This window comes from Drosophila suzukii, chromosome 3, assembly GCF_043229965.1.
Source record: "Drosophila suzukii chromosome 3, CBGP_Dsuzu_IsoJpt1.0, whole genome shotgun sequence".
Classification (NCBI taxonomy): Eukaryota; Metazoa; Arthropoda; class Insecta; order Diptera; family Drosophilidae; genus Drosophila; species Drosophila suzukii.
In genome coordinates this window covers 16,575,309-16,602,999 of record NC_092082.1, presented here as the reverse complement: position 1 = coordinate 16,602,999, position 27,691 = coordinate 16,575,309, and the positions used below count along the sequence as shown (strand labels likewise).

Genomic DNA, 27,691 nt, shown 5'->3' with positions numbered 1-27,691 from the left:
TTTACATGAAACAGCTGATCGAAAACAGCGCTGTTATCTGGCTGTTAGAGCTAACAGAGACGTAACAGTAAAAGTGCGGAGTAAGAGGAAGAAATGGCGCCATAATTCGAATAAAAAAATGTTAAATTTTTTTAACTTTTATCTACACTGGAAAAACTCTTTCGACTTTGGTTTAAAAAACCCACTATTTAAGAATATTAGCGCAAAAAGACATATATTTTTGAGCGCTTTATTTAACAAAATGCATATTGTTTACAAAGGGGAATCAATAAATTAGCAGCAGTTTTTTTTGTGAACATTCGGCTTAGTTGTAAGTATTACACGGCTCAGGTAGGCTGGCAATCGAAGTTCTATTTAATAGAGCAGTTGGCCAGCTTGCTAGACAGCTTCTCGCCCTCAGGAGTCAGCAGGAAGTTGTCCTTCCACACGGCCAATCCGTCGCTGTTGGTCTTGAAGTCCGCGGATAGCTTCTCCCACACCTTCTTCTTGGGATTGAGCTGCTCGTCGGGCGTGCCACTGAATCCCTCGAAGGAGAGGCGGCTGCCGGGAGTAGCTGTTGCTGGCAAAACAATCGGTTCCACAACTGTGTGATCAGCGCTGTTGAAGACCAATAAAAAATATAAATAACTAGTTTAGAGATAGCTGATAAATGTAACCCACTTTGAGGTGCACAAAACCATTCCCTCGGACAAAATGCCACGCATCTTGGAGGGCTTCAGGTTGCAAAGAACCGCCACCAGTCGCTGTTCCAGCTCCTCCTGGGTGACGAACTTCACCAGGCCACTAATAATGGTTCTGGGCTGCTCCTCAGCCAGGTCAATCTTCAGCACATAAAGGGTATCGGCATCCGGATGACGGGCCACATCCACTACCTTGCCCACTCGGATATCCAGACGATGGGGAGCATCTTCGTCAGCCCCAGCAGCCGGTGCAGCAGCTCCTGCTTTTACCTTGGCAGGTGGTGGATAAGCAGCAGCACTCAGTTTTCTAAAAGTAATCAGTCAATATCAAATTGCTCTTAATCCCTCATAGATTACATACTGCAGTTCTGGCTTCTCGAAGGCCTTGCGAATGGGATCCAGCAGTCGATTGATGTACTTCTCCACGGTGGCCTTTAGGTCACCCGGATGCAGTTTGTCCTCTGCATAGTACTTCTCCAGATCTTCGTACTTCAGGAAGATAGCATCGCCACCGTGTTCCGCCTCCCGGTTGACCTCGAATCCTTCACCCTCCTTGAAGAGCGAGAACAGGACATGTTTGACGAAGGACAGCAGACCATTGTCGGCAATGTTTCCAGGCTCACAGAAGGCCTTCTTCAGCTTCTTCTTCACGTTGGCCGGGGAGTCCAGAAGGTCGATCTTGGAGTCTTCCTCGGACGAGGACATCTTGCCACCAGCCAGGCCGGGCACTTAAAATGTATAAAGCGATTAAAAGCTGCACCTTTCATAGAGCCAATCGATGACTCACCCATGGGATTCATGAAGTGGATGCGCTTCTCGTAGCCCAACTGGGGCAGGTACTTCTCCGAGAAGGTGAAGATCTTGCGCTGGTCCACGCCACCGAACTGGGCGTCCACCTTAAGGTACTCCTCGTCCAGAGCCTGCAGGCCGGGATACAGCAAGCCAGAGAGCAGGGGGTACTCCACCTGTTTGACCACCTCGGCGCCCGCCTTCTTTGCATCGTGCTGCGTGACCACAGAGCTTAGTTTGTAGACATCCAGGGTGTATTCCTTGGACAACTGATAGTCGCTGCCCTTGACGAACTTCAGCTTCTCCAGCGGCACGCCAATGGAACTCAGCATGGCCTTGATGACCTGCTCGTAGTACTGAGTGCGCAGCTCCAGCAGAGACCAGGGCGCCTTCATGTTGTCCAGATAGGCATGGAGGTCGGCAAACAGGATCGTCACCTCGCATCCTGCCTTCAGGAAATCGGCAATCTTCGACATGGGCACAAAGTAGGCGACATGTGGCTTGCCCGTCGTCGCCGTTCCCCAGTAGATCTTCAGATCCCGCTCCGCCAGGATCTTGGTCAGCTTGTCATCGCCGAGGGTCTCCTGCAGATTGCGCGTAATGAGCGTTTTCTTCTCTTCGGGCGTTATTCCGACCATTTTTAAGCAATTTTATGAGGGATTCGCGTGCGAAATCACGAAATTGTTGCGGGGGAAGAGGAAGAGCGCAAGTGCATGCGTGGTGATCAGCTGTTTTGGATATAACAGTGTCGTTAACAGCGCTTTTTAACAACAGAGAAAGTTAATGTCAAAATAGCTATAAAAATGTATAAGATATTTAATAATTGCTATGGAGTTTTTTACCAAAAATACAAATTAAATATGTTCATTACAAATATAAAACAGCCTTTGAAGCCGTTTTAAAAAATTGAAAATTAAAATTGCGCTCAGCTTAGCGCTTAGTTGGGTAGAATATATATTTATTTCTTCATAAAACGTTTTAACAAGAACTAATAAAGTAAAAACAGCTATGTTTGGCTTTAAAAAAGTTAGGCTGAAAGCCTTTATTAACAGTTGCCCAACATCTGCTAGTTAACATACCTGTTAATTTTAAAGTTCCTGCAGCTGGTCACACCAAATTGCGAAATTACGGTTGTTTTGCCGCGTGCGGTTTTGTTTATAAATACAATTGGACCAATTGGCGAAATTCCCAGTTGAAATAGTTCTGACAATCGGAAGGAAGTTACGCCCACAAACGATTCAGGATGCCCGTGGTTGAGGGCAGCGATCTGGTCCAGCTGCAGCGACGACGTCAACAGGTGCGCAACATCTGCATCCTGGCGCATGTGGATCACGGCAAGACGACTCTGGCGGATTCCCTAGTGGCCAGCAATGGCATCATTTCGCAGCGGATGGCGGGCAAACTGCGCTACCTGGACAATCGGGCGGATGAGCAGGAGCGTGGCATCACGATGAAGAGCAGCAGCATCTCGTTGTACTACCAGGAGGCGGAGGAAATGGCCGGTAATCCGGACTACCTCATCAATCTCATTGATTCCCCCGGTCACGTGGACTTTTCCAGCGAGGTTTCCACGGCGGTGCGTCTATGCGACGGTGCTATTGTCGTTGTGGATGTGGTCGAGGGCGTAGGTCCCCAAACTCGCGCCTGTCTAAAGCAAATCTACGAGGAGCAACTGAAGCCCGTCTTGGTGCTCAACAAACTGGACCGCCTTATCCTGGAGAAGCAAATGGATCCCCTCGACGCATACTTCCATTTAACCCAAGTCCTGGAGCAAGTCAACGCCGTTTTGGGCAGCATTTTTGCCTCCGACATCTTGGCCAGAGAGGATATTACCAATAAGGACAACTACGAGTCCGCTTTGGAGGAAGTGGATGACTCGGAGCTATATTTCTCACCCAGCTCCGGCAACGTCATCTTCTGTTCCGCCTACGATGGCTGGGCCTTCTCCGTCCGAGACTTTGCCGCCATGTACGCCAAACGTTTGGAGATCAAGCGAAATGATCTTGAGCAGGTTCTGTGGGGTGACTTCTACTATAATTCCAAGAAGAAAGAAGCCTTGCCGGGAGCTCAGGAGAAGGCGAAGAAACCCATGTTTGTCCAGTTCGTGCTGGAGAACATTTGGAGCCTCTACGACATCATTGCCATTAGGAAGGATAAGGATAAGCTGCCTGGAATAGCCGAGAAACTGGGTCTTAAACTGGCCGCCAGAGATTTGCGTCTCACCGACACCAAACTGCAGATCAAGGCGGTGCTTGGGCAGTGGCTACCCATTGACAGGAGTGTCCTCCACATGGTTGTTGAGCACGTTCCGCCGCCTCACAAAATCAGCGAGGAGAGGGCCCAGAGATTGCTTTATCCAGCGAATGTGGACTTGAGTTCCTTGCCACCGGAAACCCTGAAACTCAAGGAGAGCTTTACCACTTGCGATGCGGATAGTTCGGATGTCATTGCCTTTGTGTCCAAAATGACACCAGTGCATGTAACCCATTTGCCCCAGAATCGACCCAAGAGACTTACGGATCAGGAAGTGCAACAGCGCAGGGATGAGGTGCGTCGTCGCAATGAAGAAAGGAAGCTACAAAGTGAGCAAGCGGAGCTGGAGAAGATCAGCCAGGGCGTGGAACAGCTAAGCACCCAGGTGGAGGCCACGAAAACGGAGGAACCCCAACCGGAGGCGGGAGAGCCCAACGAGTTCGTTTTTATAGCCTTCGCCAGAGTCTTTAGCGGCACCTTGAAGCGCGGCATGGAGTTGTTTAATCTGACGCCCAAACACGATCCTCGGCAGCCGACGCATCGTAAGGAGGATGAAGCCCCCTATGCCAGTCGTGTGACCATCGGAGATTTATACATGTTCATGGGAGGTGAGCTCCAACTCCTGGATGAAGTGCCTGCGGGAAATATCGTGGGAATCGGTGGTCTGGAATCACACATTGTCAAAACAGCTACCTTAAGTAGCAGTTTGGATTGCACCTCCTTCAGCGAACTAAGCATTATGGCCACTCCTATTCTCCGCGTGGCCATCGAACCGGTTCAACCGCAGGACATGCCCAAATTGGTGAAAGGTTTGAAGCTTCTGAACCAAGCAGATGCGTGTGTCCAGGTGTCGATGGCTCCCACGGGTGAGCATGTGATCACCACCTTGGGCGAGGTTCATGTGGAGAAATGCGTTCACGACTTGGAGCAGAGCTATGCCAAGATCAAGGTGAACGTATCCAAACCGATTGTGTCCTTCCGTGAGACTATTGTGCCCGCTGCCACGGTGGATATGGTTAATGAGGCAATTGTAAAGACGGCAGAAGACAAGGATGTGAGCAAGAAGATTGCCGTCCAGCAGACGCTCAACAAATTGGGCACTCTTAAGGTCATAGCGGTGCCCCTGCCAGCAGAAGCTGTGGAATTGCTTGAAAAGCACGCGGAATTTTTCAAGGTAAGAGTTGCTAATGCAAAATGTTTGTAAACAGTTTATTAATTTCCTTTTCCGCAGGAACTGGCTGCCATTCCTCGAAACCAATTGCTCTCGGAGAAGTGGACTACCCTGCTGGCCACCATCAAAGTGAAACTGATCGCAGCTCTGAAGGATCTACAGTTGTTTGGGTTAAGCACACTGTCCACCGAAGAGCTTGTGAATCGAGTCTGGGCTTTGGGTCCTCGCAATTGTGGTACCAATATTCTACTCAACCTTAGTGACTACGAGCAGCCTGACTTCTGGTCAAGTCATGCCAAGTCGGACACAGATGTTCGTTCCAAGACAGATCCGCGCAAGGATTTTAATAGTTCACTGGTGAATGGCTTCCAACTGACCTCCGTGGCGGGTCCTTTGTGCGAGGAGCCCATGCAGGGCGTTTGTTTTGCGGTTCTCGAGTGGTCCATTCAAACGGAAGGAGAGGATTTGAACTCAAGAGGTCCTTTCTCGGGTAGGTTGATAATATTTTCTTTAACAAATTCTTGATCTAATTAATTTCCCTACATATTCCAGGTCAAGTTTTGACTGCTGCCAAGGAGGTTTGTCGACAGGCTTTCCAAAATCAGCCACAAAGATTAGTTACACCCATGTACAGCTGTAATATTGTGGTCAATGCGGAAATGTTAGGTGAGTGGCAAAATTTACATTTTATAAAAAACCAATCTTTAAAATCAAACAATCTTTAAAATTAAAGAAAAAAACTTTAATAATATAAAATAATACATTTTTTTAATAATGAACCAAAACAATGTCCAAAAATTAAAATTTATTAAATTTTTTTTTTTTTAATTAAATGTTCTAAAAAAGTTTTAATTTATAAATTTAATTTTTAATTTATAAATTTAATTTGTTTCGTATAATTTTAACAGTAGGTTATACTTACGTTATAAAACTTGTGTGAACAGCCTCCTAAATTAAATGAATTTTCAAAAAGGATATATTTTTAAAATAGTATTTTATTTAACTACTAGTAAATGCAGCTTAGGTCTAAACATAAATAAGCAACTAAATTTAGGTTAAATAATTTCGGTGTTGGTTTTTTGTATTTAATTATCGTTTTCGTTTACTCGTTTCCTTTTAAAATAGTTTCCAGTTTTGCACCTAAACTATTCGTTTAAATCTTTAAATATTATTTTAAAAAGTTGAGGCCTTGTTTACGCTTAAATGCAAAACAAATTAATTAAACAATTAATGCGATCGTGCCCGGGCACGTGTAATTGTTTAATTAATTCGTAAATTGTTTTGTAAATAAATACATGTATGTATAAATATATAAATTAGGAGGGGGGTGGTGTGGTACACTGGGAAGAAATGCCAGGGGAAATGCCTAAAAAACATGATTTAAATTAAGAAAAGCTTAGCTAATTACGTTACGCTACGCTAGACGTTACGTGACGTGAACTTTATGCTTTCTTGAAGCCATTTACTTCCGCTCTTTTCTCATCGTTACTTCTTCAGTCACAGTTGTTTTTTGCACAGTGTATAGTCGCCGGTAATGTCGCCTTGTGCTATTGAAATTGTATCTACTAGGATTGGTTGGTATTCCCGGAACTTAGTCCCAAATGATGCTCTGCTGGAACTCGAGGACTCGATCCCACGGGAATTCCGGCTCATAGTCGTCCGTTTCGGGTAGGGATCGCCGGGCACGACTTTCGGGTACGGCCTCCTCCGCCGTGGTGGTCAGTTCCGCCGTCACGGGAACCGCTGCAGCCGCCGGTTCCGCCTCCTGTTCCGCCTGCAGAGTGGTCCTGGCCTCCTCCTCAGCCGCCGGAGTACTGCTGCCCGGCTGCTCCTCGTTTCCCCCGGTTCCCGATCCACTCGAAATAGCCTCGATGGGCGGCAAATCACCACGTCTCTCATTGTTGCGTCCATAGTTGCTGCCCGGGAAATTGTTGATCGAGAACTGATCGGGTCGGAAGTTGGCGGAGCTGTGGCTACCACTGCTCTCCGGTCGGTTGAGGTACTGATACGAGCTGCTTCCTCCGCTCTGGAAGCTCTGATCCTGCGGCTGGTAATTGGAACTGATGGCCGAGCTGCCCGCGGAGATGCCTCCGCCGTAGATGGGCCTGCCGTAGCTATCCTTCTGACCACCACTCAGAGTGGTGCCCACCGACGGGCGATAGAAGGGCTTCTGCAGCTGGTACCTCTTTGGCGGCTGGTTGCTGGGCTTGCGCACCGAGTAACCCGGCTTTACACACATCATGCCAAACACTCGGATTCCGGGAACGCTGGCATAGGTGGGCTGGTCATGGGCCATGGGACCCTCTGAAAAAATCAAACAATTCAATGAATCTTGGGTTTTATAAAGAACATATATAATAGGGTGCTAGAACATCACATTTCTTGTGTTGATATATTTATGTTTAAACCATCATTAAAGACATTTTCCTATAGTACTATATATAATAATTGCTATTATGATAATAATCATCATTGTCTATTATCCCAATGCTACCGACTAAAAGGAAAAGTTTTAAAAGGAATATAAATATTTGGAATTCAAATCAGGTATAAGTTAAACTTGCGGCCTTTACAAAAATATATCTTTCTTTTTTAGTTTTTTTAGTAGGGAAACTTATTAAACTAATGAATCTACAACTTGAGCAATACTTGTATTGTTTAGATAAGCCAATTATTAATATCGAACCACAACATTAGTAAATATATTCAGTTAGATAGTTGCTTATTTATGGCTATCGTTATTTTTGAAACCTGGTTCCAACACTTTGGTTGCAATTATAATTCAACTCTATATATCGGTTATTGAAATTAAGTTATCAATGTAGTATATACACATACCCATCTTGAAGTGATCGGGACAGCGACAGATGACCAGGTAGTGCGACTTTCCGGTTCGTGTGTTTTGGAGCGCCAGAAGGGACCAATCCTTGGGTGAGCGGCACTCGCGCATCTCGGTGGTGGCCTCGCAGGTTTTGGCCAACGTGATGGCCTAAACATGGATTATAAAAAATAGGGAGTTTAAAAATCAGAGGTGTAAAAAAAACCTGCACTATGGAAAAAAGTATATTCAATTTTGTTGAATATAAAAAGTCCCTAAAAATATACTAAACATGCCAATAAAAGCATTTCCCAACTAAATACCCCACTTAAAAAGTGTTTAAAATGTACTGAATACTTAATAGCACTTTATGTTTAATTTGTATTACTATTTTAACAGTATGCTATACATAAGGACTAACTTACTATCATACAAAGTCAAAAAGTAAAACTTCTTTATGTCAGTTGAAAATTTTGTTTTAGTGCAGTCTGTCTAGACTGCAGACCCGGCCTAATAGTCCGCCCATTAGCCATTCACTTTGGCCCACCGGGCAGGAAAGAAAGTTACCCCGATCCCGATTTCGATCCCGATCATGACTCTAAATTGAAAGCTAGCATGCTAAACGCTATGGACAAGCTGTCACTTAATACGAGCTAGTGAGAAACTAAAAGAAAAGAAGGCAAAAACAGGAGCAGGCAGCGCCCAGGGCTTTGATTTTGAGATCTGCCAGACTTTAGCAGCCGGTGGGCTGGCTCGAACACTTTGCTGGCCAAATTGCCCTGACTTTGGCCGTTTTGCTACGCTTTCAATTGGCCAACTTGATTGTCCTTTAACTGATTCACAGCCTGGGCTACTGTTAGTGTTGTTCGCCGAACGTTAATTTGATTGACTCTTGAGGCGCTCGTTTGCATGTCAGCCAATTGGGGAAAATCTTTTCTTTTTTTTCTTATTTTTTTTTTTACAATTTTTTCTATACATTTTCCGCTTGCCGCTTCATTGGCTGGCATTCAGGTTAATGTGGTCCACCCGGGCTGTTCCAGTTTTTCCTAACGCCCCGCTCTTGTTTCTCTGTTTTCCAGCTAAACGCATTTTCATAATTTGCTGTACAGTTCCGGCAAAAGCAGAAAATAGCAAAACCAACAGCAAGTGTTGCATTTAACGGTCAGGTGAAGTGCACTGAAGTGTAATTATGACAATGTCTGACACTGCCCACACACACACAGTGCACTCAGTGCGCGACCATTAAGCCATTAGAAATGCTTTTTATTATTTAATTTATTTGTACATTTTTCCAAGCAACGCCATTCGCATTTATAACTCAATTAAATGTGCGGAGAGTGAAGAGGAAAAATCGGAAATCGGGCCAAAAGGAGCAGATCATGGCCAGGCAATAAAGCAAATAATATTGCAAACCGCAGGTCTGCGAGTAGAAGGTGATTTTCCAGCTGACCCGATCGTGCCTTCGGTTGGATTTGGGTTCTGGGGAGTGGATCCTCCTCTGCCAAAAGTGGTGCCTGCACCACCGCGAACTCAGAAATCAATTTTACGACTCGGTCAGCCCACAAATGAGGCGCAATTTCGATGAATTTGCGATGGGCAAGTTATTCTCAAGTGATCAAATGATATATGGCCAGCTTTCAGCCATCGTGTCTTTCATTAATTGACCACTGCTTTGCGAAATTTGCAATTGATTTCAGGGCGTGGCTTTCCTCAAAAGCACTCATCTTCTCTAAGTACTCAAACGATACTCAATTTTATGGCTTATTAGGCGTTTGTAGTAAGGTGTGTTTTTGGTTATTATCTTGGCTAACTGGGCATTCTAAAAAAAACGCATACAAATTCGAATCTCAGAAATTCCTGTATTTAAAAATGTTAACTGTCAACGGGTTTTTACCAAATTTCTAATATATAATTGATATTTAAGTCTCCCAATTTTTCTAATTTTTTAAATTAAAATTATTTTGGATCATCCTTGGATTAAATAATCCTATATGATATTTTGAGATGTTTTATTTTATACTTGGTTCAGATATGAAATTTATTTCCAAACAAGCTTTACCCTAAGAAAGTTAAAAAACATGTACCAACTTATTTGACCTTCTGAACTTAATGCACAAGTTACTCATTGATTTAAAATTGTTTTCTCCCAATCAAAATACTTTCTGAGAAATCTTTTCTATACCTAATTTTCATTCGATCTGAAAGTTATTTCCTCATAAAATTATCTTCCGAATTCCAAACAATTACAGAAAATGAAATTCGTGTCTTTTGTGGGTGATCTTAGTTTTCAAACAACCAATGATCCAATTGTACTGATCCCTTCTTCCATTAATTCATTTAAAAAGAGATGAAATCATAATTGTGGTCAGCCCGAGAAGATTTCGACTTCCCAGAGAACCGGAGTCGTGCCATTGAGAACCTGTAACTAACCATTGAACTAATGATCTACCGAGAGTGATCTAACCGAAATGATCTAGAAATGCGGAATCTGCCAGTTCCACTTTCGGTTCCCAAGATAGATCCTCCTACAATCGTGGCCCAAGGCAATTATCTAAGTAACTCGGTTGGGTTGGAATCATCAGCTTACCTTCTTCTTATTATCGCCAACCAATTTTGTGGTATGCTGATCATCTTCATTCAGGCTGGCCGAGCAGGGATCACGATATCTGGAAGAGGATTAGATTTGCAGGATTAATTAGAACCTGGCGGCGGGAGTGACAAGTGGGCAGTGGGTATATGTATCCCAATCTAGTAACTCACCTTGATGGACAGGCGCACAGTGGTTGGGTGTAATTGAGTCTCACGTAGACGGCATTACAGACCTGCTGAATGGCACACTCGGGCAGCAGATAGATGTGCTGATTGTGCGGATAATAATGATATTTCGTCGGTTTCGCTGTCGCTGTTTTCTGTTAAATGGAGAAAATAAAAACCAGATGAGAAGAAGATTCAGCTCCTGTTGTTGATTGATGTGGCCAAAAGGGTTTCCTTCTATCTATTTGGCTAGCAATTAAAGTTGCTGTTGGTGTGAAGCCCTGTTGGCCAAAAGAGGCTCCTTGTCGAGGCGTTACAAAGTGTTGTTTGTCTACTGCCAGCTTTCTGGCATGGATGAAGTGCGAAATTGACGCTCCCCCGGTTGCGAAATCCCCATCCCATATAGACCATCGCCCTGCCGAAAGTTTTCTTTGCTTACTAGGGTAGGGTATTGCCACTTTTCGCAGAAGTTTGTGAAATACATAAAGCTTGGTTTTTTAGGCAAATACAAGAAAGTCTCGGGTAGTTGAAAAGGGTTTATATTATGGGGTCGTAAATAAAGTTGTTATTGACAAATCTTTAAAAGCCGGATTTAAATATCCCTCAATTTTTCCAGTAAAATGGTTACATTTAAGAACTACCTACTGTAAAGAATATCATAGTAATAAGATTGCTTATGAAAACATACAAAAACATTATGATCGATGGGGAAATAGGTTTAATATATACAATGCAATATTTACATTGTCTCTCTAAGCCTATAAAAGAGGAGCCTAACAATCGGGGAAGTAAGTCCTGCGGGCAAAACGGCTTTTCATAAAAATCTAAAAAAAAACCGAAGTTCGAAAACAATGTTCAGTGAAATTTGAAATGTAGTGGCTACGGGATATTAATATTTAGAAATTTGTATATCACTTATTACATTTTTTAGGCATGCAAGGTCTTCTTATTAAAAATGTTCCTCACTTTTAAGATATATATGTTCTATAGGGTGTTCAAAATGACACTTTTCTATAACATGGTCGGTTTTTCCTATTTTTAATAACCAAGAGAGACGCTAAAATGGTTTAAGTATAAGAAAGCAGCAGGAAAAGATGTTATTGTGAGAGACGGACTCCTAGCAGGCATTCAAAGCACTTTGAGCCGAGGAGAGGCGACTTGAGTCGAGTTGAGTTCAGTTGATTTCAGTCGCGTCGAGTTGCCTTGGCCAACAAAGCAGGTTAATGGCAAACGAGACCCTCACATAATGCCACACAAAATTGCTTGGTTCGCCTTGACGCGCGTTGCAACGCGCCTTTTCCGCCTCAGAAGGGGGAACAAAGTTATTAAGAAATTGATGCAACTTGGAGGGGACCGCGTTGAGTCGAGTGTGGGTATATATAGTATATATAGTATGTATATATGGTGTGTGTAACCCTGGGTAACCGGGTAAACTGCCAAACGCACTTTTACTTGTAATTTCCAGCCATCTCCCTGTTGTTCCCCATCGCATCCCATTCCATTCTGGCCCACCTGACCCAACCCATCAGCCACTTCCTTCCTGCGAGCATTTCCCAGTGTTTTTCCCCAAGTTGTTTTTCATTTTCGGTAAACTTTTACCGACAGCAGGGGAAACTCAGGATACCCTGACCCTTCATTTAGTTCTTCCCCTTGTTTGACTATTAAAAAGTTTTGCAGCCTTTACTTGGTAACTTTTATTTTGTGTCGGCATTTATGACACAATTGAAGGTAGTTTTCATTTCTGTGAGCTCTTCAACTTTTCCTTTTTCAGTATTTCTTTAATTATTTTGTAATTTGTTGTCTTGTTCATCAATGCGTGCAAATTCATGGAAGTTTAAAGAAGGTAAGCAGTTGGAAATGGAGTAAAAGAATTTAATGATTTCATTAGTTTGTAGAGAGAAAGATTTAAAGGGAAATTAAAGTAATTATACTTTAAGGTAAGCTAACAAGACTTCGATTTTATTTTTAATATATTTTTTTAATGAGTTAATAACTTCTTTTTAAAGCATTCTCCAAGTTCAATTCAAATTACTGATACTAAATAAAAACAATTAAGATTTTTGAGAGGATTTTAATCTTGGGGCTGATTTAATTTGTTGTATTTTCTTTAATTATATTGAAACTAAATAAATTAGATATTGATTCTGTTAAAAATATATTGCGAATTATAGAAACGATATATTTAATATTTTAGTTTGTTTTTTAGTCTATTTAGACTTAGAAATAAATAGGAAAATAATTGAATGTTTTTGAAATTGGGGACTTTAGTAATTTGTATCGCAACCTAAAACCTAATTACCATTTAACCTTATGAATGCCTTTCCAAATCCTCCTTCATATTTCAATTCAAATTTATAGAAGTTCCACTTATTCTTTCATTTGTGTTTACTTTCCCATTAAAACTCCAATTTATTTTCCTGTGGAGCTGCTCTGACCTCCAGGCAGCTTTCCATTTGGCTGACAATTTATCGATCTAGTTTGGAGGCGCCCTTAGGCTCATTTTCCTTTTTCTAGCGCCCCGAATCGCCAAATGCCCAAACTCAAACAATTCCCTTTTCCTACTTAGCACATAATTGAACCGAAAGCATCTTTGGTTTAGGCCAAATTGCTGGGCCATGATCCGCCTGGAAAGAAACGGTACTTCCCATGTCAGTCATTTGCCATTCAGCCATTCAGCTATTCAGCTTTTCAGCCACCTACTGTCAGGTAGGTCTCCTTTCTGGTTTTCTGGGCTTTTTGGCTTGCTGGCAAGAGTGATTTACACTGACCCTGACCATTATTATTGAATTTTAGCCGCTTGTACTTTGGCTTTTCCGTTTCCCTATTTGGCGTCAGCTGGTTGTCGCTTCTGTCCAAATGTCCAAACTGTCGCCGCCAATGCTTTTGTTTCCACTCCATGTTGCCTGTCTCTTTCACTTTGGTTAAGTACATTTTTAAATATTTACCATGTACCATCGAGGGGTGTTTGGGGGGGGTTAAAATCCCTAACTAGGCCCTGAGCCAAAAGAATTTTCCACGAACTGCAAATTAAAGCGTTTGCTTGCTGTATGTCCGCTTTTCACACAGGTTAAAGTTCAGACGGTGGCAGTTAGCAAGAGATACTCCCTGTTCCCCCCTCCACCTCTTTATTTCTTTTTTTTTTTAGTTTCCAGCTTTTTCCCTGCCCACCCAAGTGCCACTTGAAAATCGTGTTCTCCGTTGCCAGCTTCCTGCAATTTGGACTGCAACTCGGAGTCGGAATCTCGACGCGACCTTTCACGGGTTGTGTTTCTTTTTCTGCACTTCGTGTTTGGGGTTTTTCTACCTTTGGCTCTTTTTTCCTGTTTTTTTTGGAGTGCCATGAATTGCGTTTTGATTGAAAAGAAAGTGACATTTCCGTTGATTTTCCTTTAGCAGAATGGCTCTTTAAAGTTTTCCTTTTATGCAACTCTTTCTTTCGGTTTGGCTGCTAATTTCCACCTCCCCCCCCCCACACCAAATGACGTGGAAAATTTTTCTTTTTGTTTGTTCCATAACAACATCGTATGGTAAATAGAAAACAACAAACAGTAAATTGCAGTGGCAGTCGCAGAAACTTGCTGTGTGCAACACGACGTATGCGTGATTTGTTTGCTGATGAATGCCTGGCTTATTGACTGGTTTCGATGGCCATGATTGCCATTTGATTAGCCGTTTCTTGATGAGCCATTGAAGGGGGAAATTTTCGCCGAAATATGATGGTTTAAGTGCGCTTTTGAATGACTGGATTATGGGACTTCAAGAAAAATGAACGAAAATTGTGAGATCATATCTTAGAGGGAGAACGAAAAAGATTAATGGACTTTACAAGATAAATATAGCAATGACAAATATGTTCTATTAATGATTTTAGATAACTTATAATGCATTTAAATTGATTAATAGTTTCCAAATACTATTAAAAATTTCTTACACTGCTTAAATGGAAAAATGATAATAAGTGATTGCATCTTACTTCCTAAACCCAAAAATAGAAAGATATTTAAATACTTTGTTCATATTTTCTGTGTGGATTGTTTGCCTCTTAAACTATTTCAAGTATCTTGGCTTATAGACCTAAAATCTCACCCAAACTATCTTGATTTCAGTGATAAAGCATTTTCTAAATAACAAATTGCCACATTTCTCTTCTGCCACTTCACAGCACAGTGGATTCTCGGTCTCGGCCTTTGTTTTTCCACCTAACAAGCTTAGCAAACAAGTCCTGCAGTCATCAGCACTTCTCGGATTTCAAGTCCTCCGGGCATCGCATTTGTTTGTGCACCCGGTACAGGAATATATATCTTGTAGCCGAGTCGCCATTTAGAGGCTTGATTTATGCCAGCAGCTCGAAATTTACTTTTAATGAGAGGCGGCGGTAGCAGAAGCAACGAAGCACTGGAGCTAAAGTTAAACGCATGTAACTGACAGCAGCGGCAGCTTGTATCTATATATCTTGCAGATGCGAAAGCCCCCGCCACTTGTTATTCAAATCAGCTTGAAGAGATTCAAGAGTGGGGGGAGAAAAAAAACAGAGACATAAAATTTCACCGCTTTGACTACTGATTTATATGTGGCTACTTCTCAGGCTCAAGACTCTCTTACTCGGATTCAATGGAAATTTGCATGGCTAAGGCCGCAATTAATAAATAATTTTCATTTCATTTTCATTTCGAAATTTGATTTAATTACGTGAAAGTCGGTGCTCAAGTGTATTTCACACCTACCACTTTGAGTGGGAAAGAACGGAAAATAAGTTGCCATTATTTAAGCTTTACCTTTCTCAATCTGTTTGTTATTTAATTTTTGTGCCACAAGTGAAACCGAAATTTTTGTCGTTCAAGTACACGTACTTTCGTTCAAGTTCTGCGCCCGAGGTATGTTTTTTTGTATTATTGTTATTTATAAAGCGTGAAGTTTCAAGTAGTTTGTCTACTCACGGATGTATCTTTCTTTTCGGACCTATACCTTTCCTTTCATTTGACACGACAAGCTACCGAAAATCATCTTACACTTGCACACATTTCACTCGAGTCTCTTGTTAACTGTAGTTTCTCATGCAAATCCCGGCACAAAGCCGTTTATTTGTTTATTTGTTTGTTTGTTTACCATTATTTATTTGTTTGTTTACCCACTGCTTTTTCCGCTTTGCAACAGGCAATTGATAATTATCATCATCATCACCATGACCATCGTCATCATCCCGCACAGCATCCAACTAAATCCCAGTAAAAGTTAGGTAAAGTGTGTGTTTGGAACCTCCACCTGGGCCTTTTCCTCTTCCTCTTCCTCGATCTATGGGATTTTTTTGGTCTTTTGGTGTTTTCTGAGTAGCCCCAAGCTCTCGTGAACTCTCAACACTCTCGAGTTTTTTATGTCCGCAGGTTGTAATTAAAATGTTCAATAAATCGTATAGCTTGATTACCGATTTTTTCTCCGTTCAAAAGAATAACTGGTCAGCAGGGAAAAATAGCGTAGGCTAACATATGTGCTTGGATAGCAAAAGGTTAAAGTTCGCTTTATGGATTTGTTATAAACAGAGTGCAGGAAGAAGGAATAAAAGGCAAGAAATATTTCATTCACAGTGCTAAATTTAAATATTCAATTGGGTTTATGTATAGCTTACACATTGAATATGAATAATGTTAGTCATATATGTTTCATTTGAATTATAAATTGGTAATTTAAGGAAATATCAAGAGATACAATTTAGGGTTAAAAGATTGATCCTATATATGTATACATTTCCTAACAGATCATTATTTTTCAGAAATGTTGGACTTATGTACAGATAGTTTGGTGTAAGATAGTTTGGTAATTCAATTTCTGATATGTAGCTATAACCCATTTCCTTAAATAGGTATTTTCATAAAAATTGTTCCCCTTTATGAACCTTAAACAGAGCAGGTGCTGAGAAGCTCTTTTGAACTATTCCACATCTTTTCTAGCCATTCAGGCCGCTGAATGCCGGCCAAAGTTGGCTCTTTGTAGATGCGGCCTTCTCAGCTGCGCATGCGTAACTGATATCCATCTTAGGCGGTGTTACAATTTTTTGTTTCTGCGCTGTTTTTTCTGCGCATAACTTGTCAAACGGCAAACAAAGGTGGAGCTCTGGTTTGCCGCACCGCGATGAAGATGACGATACAGATCCAGATTGCAACAAAGAAAAGGCAGCAGGTACATGGAAAAAAGTGTTTCTCAATATTAAGAACCTAAAAATATACTACTAAAATATCCTAAGATATCCAAAAGCTGAAGATAAGCTATTCCGAATAATCGAGTAATATGAAAATGTGAAATATGAAACCTTTAACACCCATCTCATAACCTCATAATTTTCTTTCTGTGCACTGACAAAAACCCAGATGCATAAAAGGCAATTACATGATTTGGCTAGCAGTGAAAAAAAAAGAAGAAAATTGTTGAATAATCTAACAGCAGCAACTACATTCCATAACCAATTCGAGTCGTTGGCCAAAGACGTGTTCATAATTGTCATCGTGGTGACAATGATGATGAAACTGAATCGAAGATGGAAAATCAGAGGCGGAATTGGAATCCGTTTAATGTGTCAACCGCAGACCGCAATCGTTAATTTGTTCTAATTTATTCTCTAATGCCATTCGGGCCAAGAAGGGGTATTTTTATGTTTGGTCATAAGCCCTGTTGGCCGTTGGCTAAGAATTACATTTGGCTTTAATGCCCAGTGCCGTAATAATAATATTTTTATACATTTCTTGCCCCTCGCTCGTTACTTGGTGTTTGTTTTTTTTTTCTTAAACACTGCCGTTGGCCGAGTTTATTGTTCTAGTTTTGAGGCCACCAGGGAGACCATCGCATTGGTCCGGTCTCCTAAACAGTTCTTTCGGCTCGTTGGTTAAGGTTTGTTGAACCTTTAATGAGTTTAAATGCCAGCTTATGATATGGTCTTTAATGCACGTTTATGAGTTACTTGGGGCTTGACTCTTGTTTTTGGGACACTTTGTGGGACAGATTTAATGTTGCTGCCATTACGGTAACGATTCGGTCATGATACCAAAAGGAAGTACGACATTAGTTGGTAATATTACGATATACTAGGTCAGCCGGATGCTGGGAACATTTTTTAAGACCGGAAAGGTTTAACATTCAACATTAACATTGGGAAAGTTTCAATTTAACTATCGCAGTTATTTTTTGTCGACTTTTGATTGGGTTTCATTAATAGATATTCTCTATAGGCATGTCTTAATTTTGTTTTCCAGAAAAAATAGTTAATCTGATGTTGATACAAATCTTGAATATATAATTCCAACATTATTAAAATCTACTTTTATTCTTCTCCTAATAAAATTCTCAATCTCATTCTCCCTTTTCCGCTCGCTTTCATGTTAATTTCTATTAAAAATTCACTTTCCTCATTCAAATCTCGATTAGCTATCACTTTCTTCTGTGTTCTCTCGCAGTTAGCATATAAAATAACTAACCCAAAAAACCACAGCCCAGTTTTTTTATATTTGTTCAGGGCAAACATTATGAACAAATTCACTTAAAACGATCAGAAGAAAAGGTGTACGAAGCGAATCCATAACCATTTAATGGCCTATACTTTGGGTTTGGTCATTTACCCCGAACAAAAGGCCGGCAAAATGGTCAAAATGTTTCGGTTTGTTTGTTGTTACTGTTTCTTTTTACCGCTAAAACGCATAATAAACTCTACGCCAAAATGGGGGGCCAAAACCTCGGCTTCTTTTTTAACTTTTAGCCTCCTCTTTATTCTCCGAATCACGTACTATATATGGTCATTGTGGTGGAGAGATGTTTACCTGGAAGAAAGAAAAAAGGTAAAGAAAGCGAAATTAGTATTTTTTTGTGTCAAAATAATGGTCGAAAAATAAAAACAAAATTGCAAATAAATTGGGCCTAGGGAAAAATGGGTAATTCTCACTTTGATTGGACTTTAAATGGTATAACCTTACTCAGAGAGTTTTCAAAAGGTATTATTTCAAAGAAAGCGAAATTTGTAACTAATTGTGGGAATATTAAAATTTAAAAATTTAAGAGGCTTAACAAAAATATAAATGATAAAGACTCATAGTTTAATATTCATTACCTAATTAAATGCCAATGTTTAATGTAAATCTATTGTTATAATGGCATTTGTTTTAGACTTTAAAAGTATATATAAGTAAATAAAGAAAAGATAAAGGTTTCTGTAATTTCCATTTCAATGGTATAATCTCTTCGGGGAATTTAAGAATGACTATAGTGTTCATTTAAGTATGTAATTAACTTTCGAGGGGGATTGGAAATTAAAAGGGAAATATTCAGAGACTGCAAATAATTCCCTTGTCGGCCCTAATTACTGCAGTTGTTTGCTTTGTCTCGATTCTTCATCGCCTTCTATAACATAATGTGCACTGGGCTGGCTCTTCTTTCTTCTCGACATCTTCTTCTTTGGTTTTTGGGGCCTTGGGGCCAAACACTTTCTTTTATTGGACTTTCTTTCGTTTCTTTGCTGTTTTTTTTTTTTTGCTAGCCTAGCCATTTTTTCTTTCTTGTATTTTATCAAAGTAGCGCACATTGCACATCTCATTCACCGCCTCCTGCCACGCCCCCCTCTGCCCTGCGGTTACGTTTCGGCTTTTGTTTTGCATCTGACAATCTTTTTTTCGCATGACTTTTTCCGCCACGGAGCCTAGAAAAAAAAGAGGTGAGAGATAAAGATGCCGACATTACGCGCTTTGCATTTTCCATTTTCCACTTTACATTTTTCCTTCTATCAGTGCTCTGTGTTTTTTTTCTGTGTTAATTATTAGCTTCCGCTTGGAAGGGAACATGGTGCAGTGATTCTTCTTCTGTTGTAGAATTCTTAGACCTTTGCTAATGTCTGTATTAGCCAACTGGCAGCAGGTTGCACGAGCTTAGATTGGAATGCGAATGGTTTTCCAGGTATCATTTAAGTAGGGGTCAGGGGGAACCCGCTTAAAGGAAGCTCCTAGAAGTACTACGAAATATACAAATCTTAACTAACCGATCCTTAACTTTTTGCCTTCCCTTTAAAACTTACAAACTACCGATTTTAGTAATCTTATTAAAAGAGCATAAAATTACTTTACTTTGTCATTATCTAACAAAATCAAAAAAATTACTAAATATTATTGCGTATTAGTATTTAAACGTGAATATTTTGCCAACCTTCTTTTTTTGGATGCCCTTTTAATATATTTTTAAGACCCTTTTAATTCCTTTTGTATGGAAAATTCTAAAAGACTAGGTATATATTTTGTATTTTAACAGCCGCCGAAAATATTTAAAATTTATTTATTTTCTAGATTAAAAATGGTATGTGCCTGTGAAGTAATTTCTACATTTTCTCCAAAAATTCTTATAAAAGTGACTCAGTTTCTTCTGGTTTGCCCTTAGAATAAGACCTTTCCAAGCTAGTTATTTCCAACCTGCACAACCATGACTAATGTTTCTTTGGCTGTAAAAACGTTAAGTCGGCAATATAAAGCGAATACCTTTCCCCAGCCCATAACCCTTTTTTCTTGATATTCTTTTTGTGAGCAGCGCAGATGCCAAGTGCATAGCTTGTAGCAGATACTTTGATGTATCTGGCCAAAGAGTAGATGGAGTGCAACATCTTCACTCCTTTGGTCATTTGTAATTTGCGACAAATTTAGTGTTTTGCTCGGAGTAGAAGGCAATTTTCACAGTTGTGGGCAATTTGAATTTGCATTTCGTGGTCGCCGGACCAAAATGGGCCGAGAAGATACGTTCGTTGAGCTTAACAGTAAAGCCAATCGGCAGCCGAGAATGGTATCTAATAGATACATGGCCGGGCTCGGCATTTACAGCTATCAATCATAATTAAGTGGATGATAATCAAAATGGACAGCATTATGAAAGGCTCAGTTGCCGGGATTTCTGAGTTACTGAGTTGGTGAAGTTCGGTCTCGGTCTTGGTCTCGGTTATTCTCTATTATTATGGATAATGATAAAGAGCGGCAGATCGAGCGGATCGAGCGGATAGTCTGGGCTCATTCTGCAGTTCGTTCCATCTCCATTGCGGCACCGTTATGCAGGTCAGCCCTCTTTTCTGTTGTTTTTTTTTATTTTAACCAAGATGCAGCAGCAGCAGCAGCTCATCTCGTATGCAAACGCAGCGCATTCCTCTCGCGATACGAATGTATCTTGTATCTACCATTGACATGCCAACTGGCTGACTGCCTGGCTGCCTTGCTGCCTGCTTGGCAAATTTAGCACGCTATGATCCAAAGGCTGGCTTGTATTGTAGCTTTCATTTTGCCAGGTGACAGCCAACTATGAGTGGTTACAAGGCCCCCAGTTTGAGACTGAGTCTCTTGGTCTCAGGTCTTTCTCCATTCTCCACTACTGGCCCCGGCATGGCAGGCACATTAATTTATTAGTTGCACTTGCTTGTTGCGCTGTAAGAGATACGCACACGTTGAGATACTTTTTGCTGCAGCTCCATAGCTCCATGTACCACCATGGCTATAACTCCAATGGATCCATAGCTCCACCGCAGGTCCGTTGGCGTTTGTCGGTTGTCGGTTGTAACCGTGGCTGGCTAGTTGTCGCCTATCAAATTACCCAACTCCGCTGCTCAATTCCAACCGGCAGCCAGCGGCCAGAGCAGCCAAGATGAAGTATCTTCTTCTGGGAGAGGATGCCACCATCGGGTGGATTGGCCAAACGGGAGGATTGGATTGAGTCCAGCGAGTTGAGGTTTACGCGTTGGCGTTTATCGTGTTTTATTGGGGCTGGTTCTACAAACGGGACACTCTTTTGTGTGAAAATTTAGGAAATTCCTGAAGATTCTTGATGCATTCGTCTCTGAATAATAACTTAAGGTCACTATTTGTTCGGATAAACCGTATAATGGTATATTATAATAAATAATAGATCTATTACAAAGACTTTTATTTTCAAAAATCTAGGAATACTTATATTTGATTTTTATTTAATTACAATTTTTTAATTTTTTCAAATTAGAAATGACAAGAAGATTCTAGTTAGTATTAGTTTTTAGTTACAAAAAACTATTTAAGGAAGTCGTTGAACTGCAGAATAACATTATTTTAATAGTTCCTTAGTTTAATCATCTAAAGATCGAAAAAAACAACTGTATTTTATCAAGTTTATGAGTTCTTAAACGGTTTAAGACTTTAGGATGTTAGTTGCCATTCAAGAGAGCTATTACAAGCCGTTTTAATGCCTTTACTCTCTTTTATTTTGCCATACCATTTGAATAATGCGACGCCCCATTTCACAACCATTCGCTGCGCATAAACCTGTCACAATCGGTGGCATCCTCATCCTCATCCACATCCACAACCACATCCTCAATCCTCGTCGTCATCGTCATCATCATCATCATCATCATGTGTCCTATGGCGTTGCCAACCATTTGGGATGCGGACTACTTTGTTGCGCCTGCCCATCATCCTGGCCATATCCATATGGGAGCAGTCAAACTCGATATTGTGCCCGCCTATGTAAAAAATGTCTAGGGCGAGGGATTCGCTCATTAATTTTCGCGGCCTTCCTGGGGTCCGGTTTTTGGAACCCATGGAACCGCACTAGTCTATGGTCTATGGATGGGCTCTGTTGTGACGTTGATTGAAGATGCGGTCGTGTTATGGGTGCCTGGGAATCTGGGAACTTGGCAAATCGCGGCCAGCTTTTGCTAGAAATGATTAATAAAACTGTGCAAAGTTAAGTTCCACTGAATTTCGAGCTTTCCCACTTTTCCATGCTCTGCGATCTTTGAACTCAATTAGTGTTGTCTGGCCAGGGATCTTTCGGGATGGGAGACTACCACAAATGACACATATTGGCCAGGCTTGTATCTTGTATCTTGTGGCATAAATTTCCATTTCGAATGCCACGCCCACCGCACACGCTTTTAGCCCATAAAGAAACTTTTGCTTTTCGGCTGTGTTCGACGACGATGATGATGATGATGATGAGGATGATGATAAACTTCGATGACTTCATGATGATAGGGATATGGGAACTGTTGGCTGCAGTTAGAAAGCGCATTTCTCGAAAACCTCTTCAGTCCCCCGAAAACCCAAACACACCATAATTGAAGCCTGCCGTCGGTTTTGTACCCTTTTTGCACCATTTTGCTATTTGCGGTTTTCCAAGCCACTTAACCACCACCACCACTGCCAACTTCTCTCCACCCAAAAATGAAAAAAAAAAACTATCTGCATTCGTCGTCGTTGACCAACTCAATTTTCTTTGGCCAACCAAAAAGGAGTTTTGCGGCTTTGTCCATTTTGTGGGCTGCGTTTCGTGCCCAATTTGTTATTTTAATGATTTCGATGGAATCTTCGCACATAATTGAGCCGGAGTCCTCCTCTGCGAACTTCTGTTTCTGGGAAAGCTGGACAACAGTCCTGCTGTTTACCCGCGGAAATATCTGACAAATGACCGGACAAACACTGGCAAACACATAAATACAAATTGCTTTGACACAACCCACAACTTTCTGAAGTTGCTGACAATGCTATAGCAATATTTATCCATACAACAGCGGTAAGCACTTGTAATATCCGCTGGCAAGAGCCTTTCGAATGGGTTTTTACCTATATCATCGATATGCGACTGTCTGATTTGAGTCGAGTTGGGCTCAAGGAGTTTTCCAGCTGCCTCCAGCTGCAGATTCGAATTCTTTTTTTCCTCTTTTCTTTTTTTCTTGCTGTTTTTGCTTCTCGGTTTTCTTTGGTTTTGGCTTTTCCTGGCCATGGAAATTGACACTCTACCGGCTTGTTGTCGTCGTCTCTTATTAAAAATTGTGTCAAGTTGTCAGCAGCAACTGCAACAGCAGCAGCAGCAGCAGCAGCAACAACATTTGCAGCAGCAACATCAGTTGTCAGTGTGCCAGTGTTGGCGGTAGATGGCCTACAAAAAATACAACAAAAAATCCAGCAAAATCCGACCTGACCACACTGGCTGTAAGTTGAGTTGATGGAGTCAAATGCATTTCCAATTTTCCACAGCTCACCAAAGAAAGGAAAATGAAAATGTTTTCAGCTTTGGTTTTTATTGGTTTTGTTTGTTGATGTGATTTGATTGAAAGATGAGCAGCTGGGGAATGTTAAGGTCATTTTCAGGTTGATTGAGTGATTGAGAGCTCGTGTTGATTTAATTTTAAATTCTAGTTTACCTCTATTATGCAAGAAAAAATATTTATATCTACACTAAGCTTGTATTTTCATATTTTCATTTGAAATTGTTTTTTTTTGTTTGCCATCATTTCTGGTTATCTATACTTTGGGCACCCAAACTCGATTGTCGGCCCACTGCCATTAATTTTAATCTCAGATGCGCAATCATAGATCTACAAATTAATTGCACTTTCTAACGAAAAACATGGGCAAAACAAAGAAAGCAATCTGGTAATTTGGCGATGAGCCATAAATTCGAAAATCAAAACTCGATTTGCGGTCGAGAGCAACTTTGACCTCCGAAAAAGGTCTGCGGGCCAAACGTTAATTCGGCAATTTCTATGCTCGCCTGCAATTAATGGGGAAAGATGGTGAGAGACTTTCCTACTTCAGTCGAACATGCAACCAGAGTTTTTTTTTTTCTTAACCCACTCAAAACTCGAATCTCAAATCACTCCAGACAATCACTCACGACAGGTGAATGCAATCAACGATTGAAATAATGTTGAAAATTGTATTTTGAATGGCAAATCTACAATGTGAAGCGTTTATAATGCTTCTTTTTTTGTGATTGTGTTTTTTTTTTCTTGTTCGAAATTTTTATTTCCAGCTGATTTTAGTGGAGCAACAACTTTTACTCCAGATTGCCGGGGTGTTTGTACCTGTGAAATTTATGTCTTGGTACGTAGAAAGTGCTTTGGGGGGTGGGAAAGGCAGTATCTTTTATATGGTGCAATGTTTTTCAGATCCTGAAAGAGCCAGCGTTGGTAGCATTTTTACTGGGTGGCATTTGGAGGACATTTAAATTGCTAATTCGTGGGCGTGGCCCCCTGACTTTGGCCTCGTCTTCTTCTTGCTGGTACGATGTTGCAACATTTGCTACTACTGCATTTATTTATGCCTTCTTGTTTTGCTTATAAATTGTAATTCCTTGTTGTCCTCAACTTGAAATGCGCAAAAAGTTTCCTTTTACTCGTTTGGGTGGGGTGCATAATTTGTTTGGTCTAGAGGTTGCTCCTTTGGCATCGACTTCAGCTGCTTTATGGCCAAAGCTATGTTATAAAATTGCTAACAAATGGCCTGGCTTATCGTTGGGGCAGGAAGCTTATGCCCCTTGAAATGGAGATTTTCTGGCCTTCAGTTGGCCCAGAAATAAATGTGATTTTGAGCAGTAGTCTCAACTGGCTTCAGTATATCTCTGAGAGCAATATTTGTAACAAATATATATATAAATAAATTGGTAACAAAAGTGAGATACATTTCTATCTATTTATCTTCACAACGGAGTATTTTTAATGAATAAGTTAGATGATCTTCCGTATCGATCTCAATCTAGTTTTGACAAATCCAACTAATTTCAAATTAAACGCAAAGCAAATCAATCCAAACAAACCGGATCGCATAACTGTCTTGCCAACGAGATCAAACTGAAAGCCACAAATTGAGTTTGGATACTTTCTGTTTATGATTATTTGGAAATGTGCATTTGGATATTAAATTTATAGACCATAAATGCCGAAAAGCCTAGATACACTCTTGCAATTCTTATAAATAATTTATCAATTTGATGTAGCAAAAGGCAGCAGCAGCACCAATTGAATTAGCCATCAAAATGGCAAAAGCAACAAAATGCTAGATATAAAAAGACTAAAAAAAAACAAAGAAAATGTGATTTAAATGCAATTGGTTTTCCTCGACGCTGTTGCCTGTATGTACAATTACACGACCTAGAAAGCCAAAGCAGCAGAAAGTTGCCAGAGAGCCAGAGAAGAAAGCCAAAGACTGAATCGGCATCGGAATCGGAATCTCTTGGCCAAAAAGTCCGCAAGACAAAGACACAGCAAATTCGATGGCCAGGATGAGAAGAAGAAGATGGAGTTACGAGCGGGGGGCCCAAGTGGATGAAAGATGTTGGAAGTATCTCATAGGTCGTTTGGGTCTTTGTAATGCAAATAGCTGCAGTCGCTCCAAGTCGAGGGCATCTCGAGGGGGAAGCCCCTTTCGACTTGTAGTAGAGACATTTGCAATTAGTTTGCCAAATGCTTTGAGATCTTAATTTGGTCGTGAGTCGTTTCGTTGTGGGGGAGATGCCAATGCCAGTGGTGGTGGAGGCTCTTTCGTCCTACACATTTTTTTCCCCTAGGTCTAGGTGTCAGGTTTGTTTTATCTGAACTTGATGTAGTTTGTTTTTGGCAGTCGCCCTAATGACTATTTACACTCTCACTCTCGCTGTCTGTCTGTCCGGGTAAAAAGCGATCAATGGAAAGTGCAGCCCTCATTAGTATATCAATGTCTTGTAGCTGCACGATCTGCTTGATCTTGGCCCAACAAATGATCTTAGGGGGATCGATTTAAAGGGGACCTCCGAACACCTTTGGAAGTATTTGGGTAAAAGACTGTGGCTTAAGTTAAGATCAGAAATTATGGGGTAAATTATAATGGATTATGAGTTGTTAAACATTGCAAAATCTCTGCCATAAAAAATGTAGATAAAAATGTATTTTTAAACCATCATAATCATATCTGTTTAAGTGTTTACTTTATTATCTACATTTATAAAGTTGAAAAGTCCTCTTTGTCTCCGCCTTTTCATTTTTGTACATTTAGTTAATAAATCTTATTATCTGAAAGTCATCTCCTGACTGACTAGCTTCTTCATTAAAGTCAAGAAATATCTTCCATCTCAAACGCTGATGATCTTGCTGGGATCTTGAAGTTGTTTTCCCCATTTCGTAATTGAATAGCATGCGGCGAGATAAATGCCTAGCCAAATGGCCAATTCTGGATGCTCAAGTCATTGCCATAAATTGCGAATCGTTCGATAAATTATGGAATGGGCACAGTGGGCATTCGCTACCCAGATACCAAATAGATATCCGCCCGGGTTCTTGGGTTAATTGAAAAGACGCTTCCAATTCTATTTTTACTCTTGCCTTTTCCCTTTCTTTGCTTCGTTTTTATGGCCTTTGTTTTGTGGCTCCGACCCTTTGCCGACGGATTTCACTTTTCATTTCGCATTTCTGGGATTCTGCTTTATGGCCCCTTGTGATGACCAATCAAAGTGAAATAATTTTCGCCGGTTGGGCAAATAAATTACAGTTATTAGTGGGTGAGATTTTTGTAGAGTCCACACGCCCATTTCCCGACTATAATTGCTAGTAAAAGTTTTAATAAATCATGGCAGAAACAGAAAAAAAAAACAGAAATAGAAACAGAAAACCCTTTCCCAAAACAAAAAAACAAGCGAGTTAGAAAGCCCGACAAGATTGGCGGCGTCTCTGCTTTCTTCTGCCTGCCGGATTGTATTGGACTGGATTGTATTGGATTGGATTGGATTGTCGGAGCATTGTTCGATTTTCCTAATCATATATGAGTGCATATCTCTGCCCCTTTCTCTCAGCCTTCTCGGCTTTCTGCATCACTGCTTTCATTTGCATTCGGTAGCAGATATGCAGCTTCCGTTGCACAGAGAGAAAAGTAATGTCAATGTCAGACCCATATTATGATTTCCATTGTTTTGTTTTATTTCATTCATTTGCACTTAACTAAAATCGTTTTTATAACCGTTTTTCTTCGATCAAAAGTATATTGTATAGTACTTTGTAGTTATACAAAATATAACTTCAAGAGACAATTTTTTTTTTGGATTAAAGATACTGAAATTGTAATTTCAAATAGTAAGCTTTTGATTGATTTTATGATCAATTTGCGGATATAAAGTACTTTTCTCTGTGTGACTGCAACTTGCTACCAGTTTTCTATGGCATCGTCATCATCACCATTGTCTCTGGTTTATCGTCATTTCACCGAGAGCCTTTCCTTCTTAACAATCTGAAATTAGCATAACTTTGGGCGTCTAATGTCTTTGATCTAACGGTCAGCTTCAATCATCTCTGTGTCGGTATGAGTTTGTGTTAACAAGCAATTGATAAAACAAAGCGGTAAATGTTTAATCACAACATGTTCGGTTAGTGGTACACTCCACTCCACTACCGAACCGCCCCGGAAAATCTGTGTTTGTGATGTAATGGATCATGCTCAGGGGAAA

The 27,691-nt window shown here is 40.7% G+C and overlaps 3 protein-coding genes across 3 annotated transcripts in view; 1 reads left to right on the top strand and 2 right to left on the bottom strand.

The window, feature by feature from the left end:
• Positions 1-215: 215 nt before the first annotated feature.
• On the bottom strand, positions 216-2,177 carry TyrRS (Tyrosyl-tRNA synthetase). The gene is made up of 4 exons (XM_017068937.4): positions 1,468-2,177; positions 1,042-1,408; positions 661-987; positions 216-597 (listed from the first exon to the last, which is right to left on the bottom strand). Exons 1-4 carry the CDS (start codon positions 2,105-2,107, stop codon positions 351-353), a joined length of 1,581 nt encoding a protein of 526 aa, XP_016924426.4. The 5' UTR covers positions 2,108-2,177; the 3' UTR covers positions 216-350.
• Positions 2,178-2,583: 406 nt separating this feature from the next.
• LOC108011297 (elongation factor-like GTPase 1) overlaps positions 2,584-27,691 on the top strand; it is an 80,773-nt gene continuing 55,665 nt past the window's right edge. The window contains exons 1-3 of the mRNA XM_036815922.3: positions 2,584-4,896; positions 4,954-5,383; positions 5,446-5,559. Of these exons, the coding sequence (XP_036671817.3) occupies positions 2,713-4,896; positions 4,954-5,383; positions 5,446-5,559 (2,728 nt within the window). The 5' untranslated portion in view covers positions 2,584-2,712. The remainder of the gene's footprint in view (positions 4,897-4,953; positions 5,384-5,445; positions 5,560-27,691) is intronic.
• dsx-c73A (doublesex cognate 73A) overlaps positions 5,871-27,691 on the bottom strand; it is a 28,455-nt gene continuing 6,634 nt past the window's right edge. Inside the window, exons 2-5 of the mRNA XM_017068944.4 lie at positions 10,472-10,620; positions 10,299-10,377; positions 7,732-7,882; positions 5,871-7,197 (exon numbers count right to left, since the gene is read on the bottom strand). Coding sequence (XP_016924433.4) covers positions 6,485-7,197; positions 7,732-7,882; positions 10,299-10,377; positions 10,472-10,620 — 1,092 coding nt within the window. The 3' untranslated portion in view covers positions 5,871-6,484. The remainder of the gene's footprint in view (positions 7,198-7,731; positions 7,883-10,298; positions 10,378-10,471; positions 10,621-27,691) is intronic.

Excerpts from the sequence above, each read along its gene's own strand:
- TyrRS (XM_017068937.4), bottom strand. The coding sequence starts at position 2,107 with ATGGTCGGAATAACGCCCGAAGAGAAGAAAACGCTCATTACGCGCAAT. Across the intron at positions 1,409-1,467 it reads CCACTTCATGAATCCCATGG|TGCCCGGCCTGGCTGGTGGC; the intron begins GTGAGTCATCGA and ends ATACATTTTAAG. Across the intron at positions 988-1,041 it reads TTCGAGAAGCCAGAACTGCA|AAAACTGAGTGCTGCTGCTT; the intron begins GTATGTAATCTA and ends GATTACTTTTAG.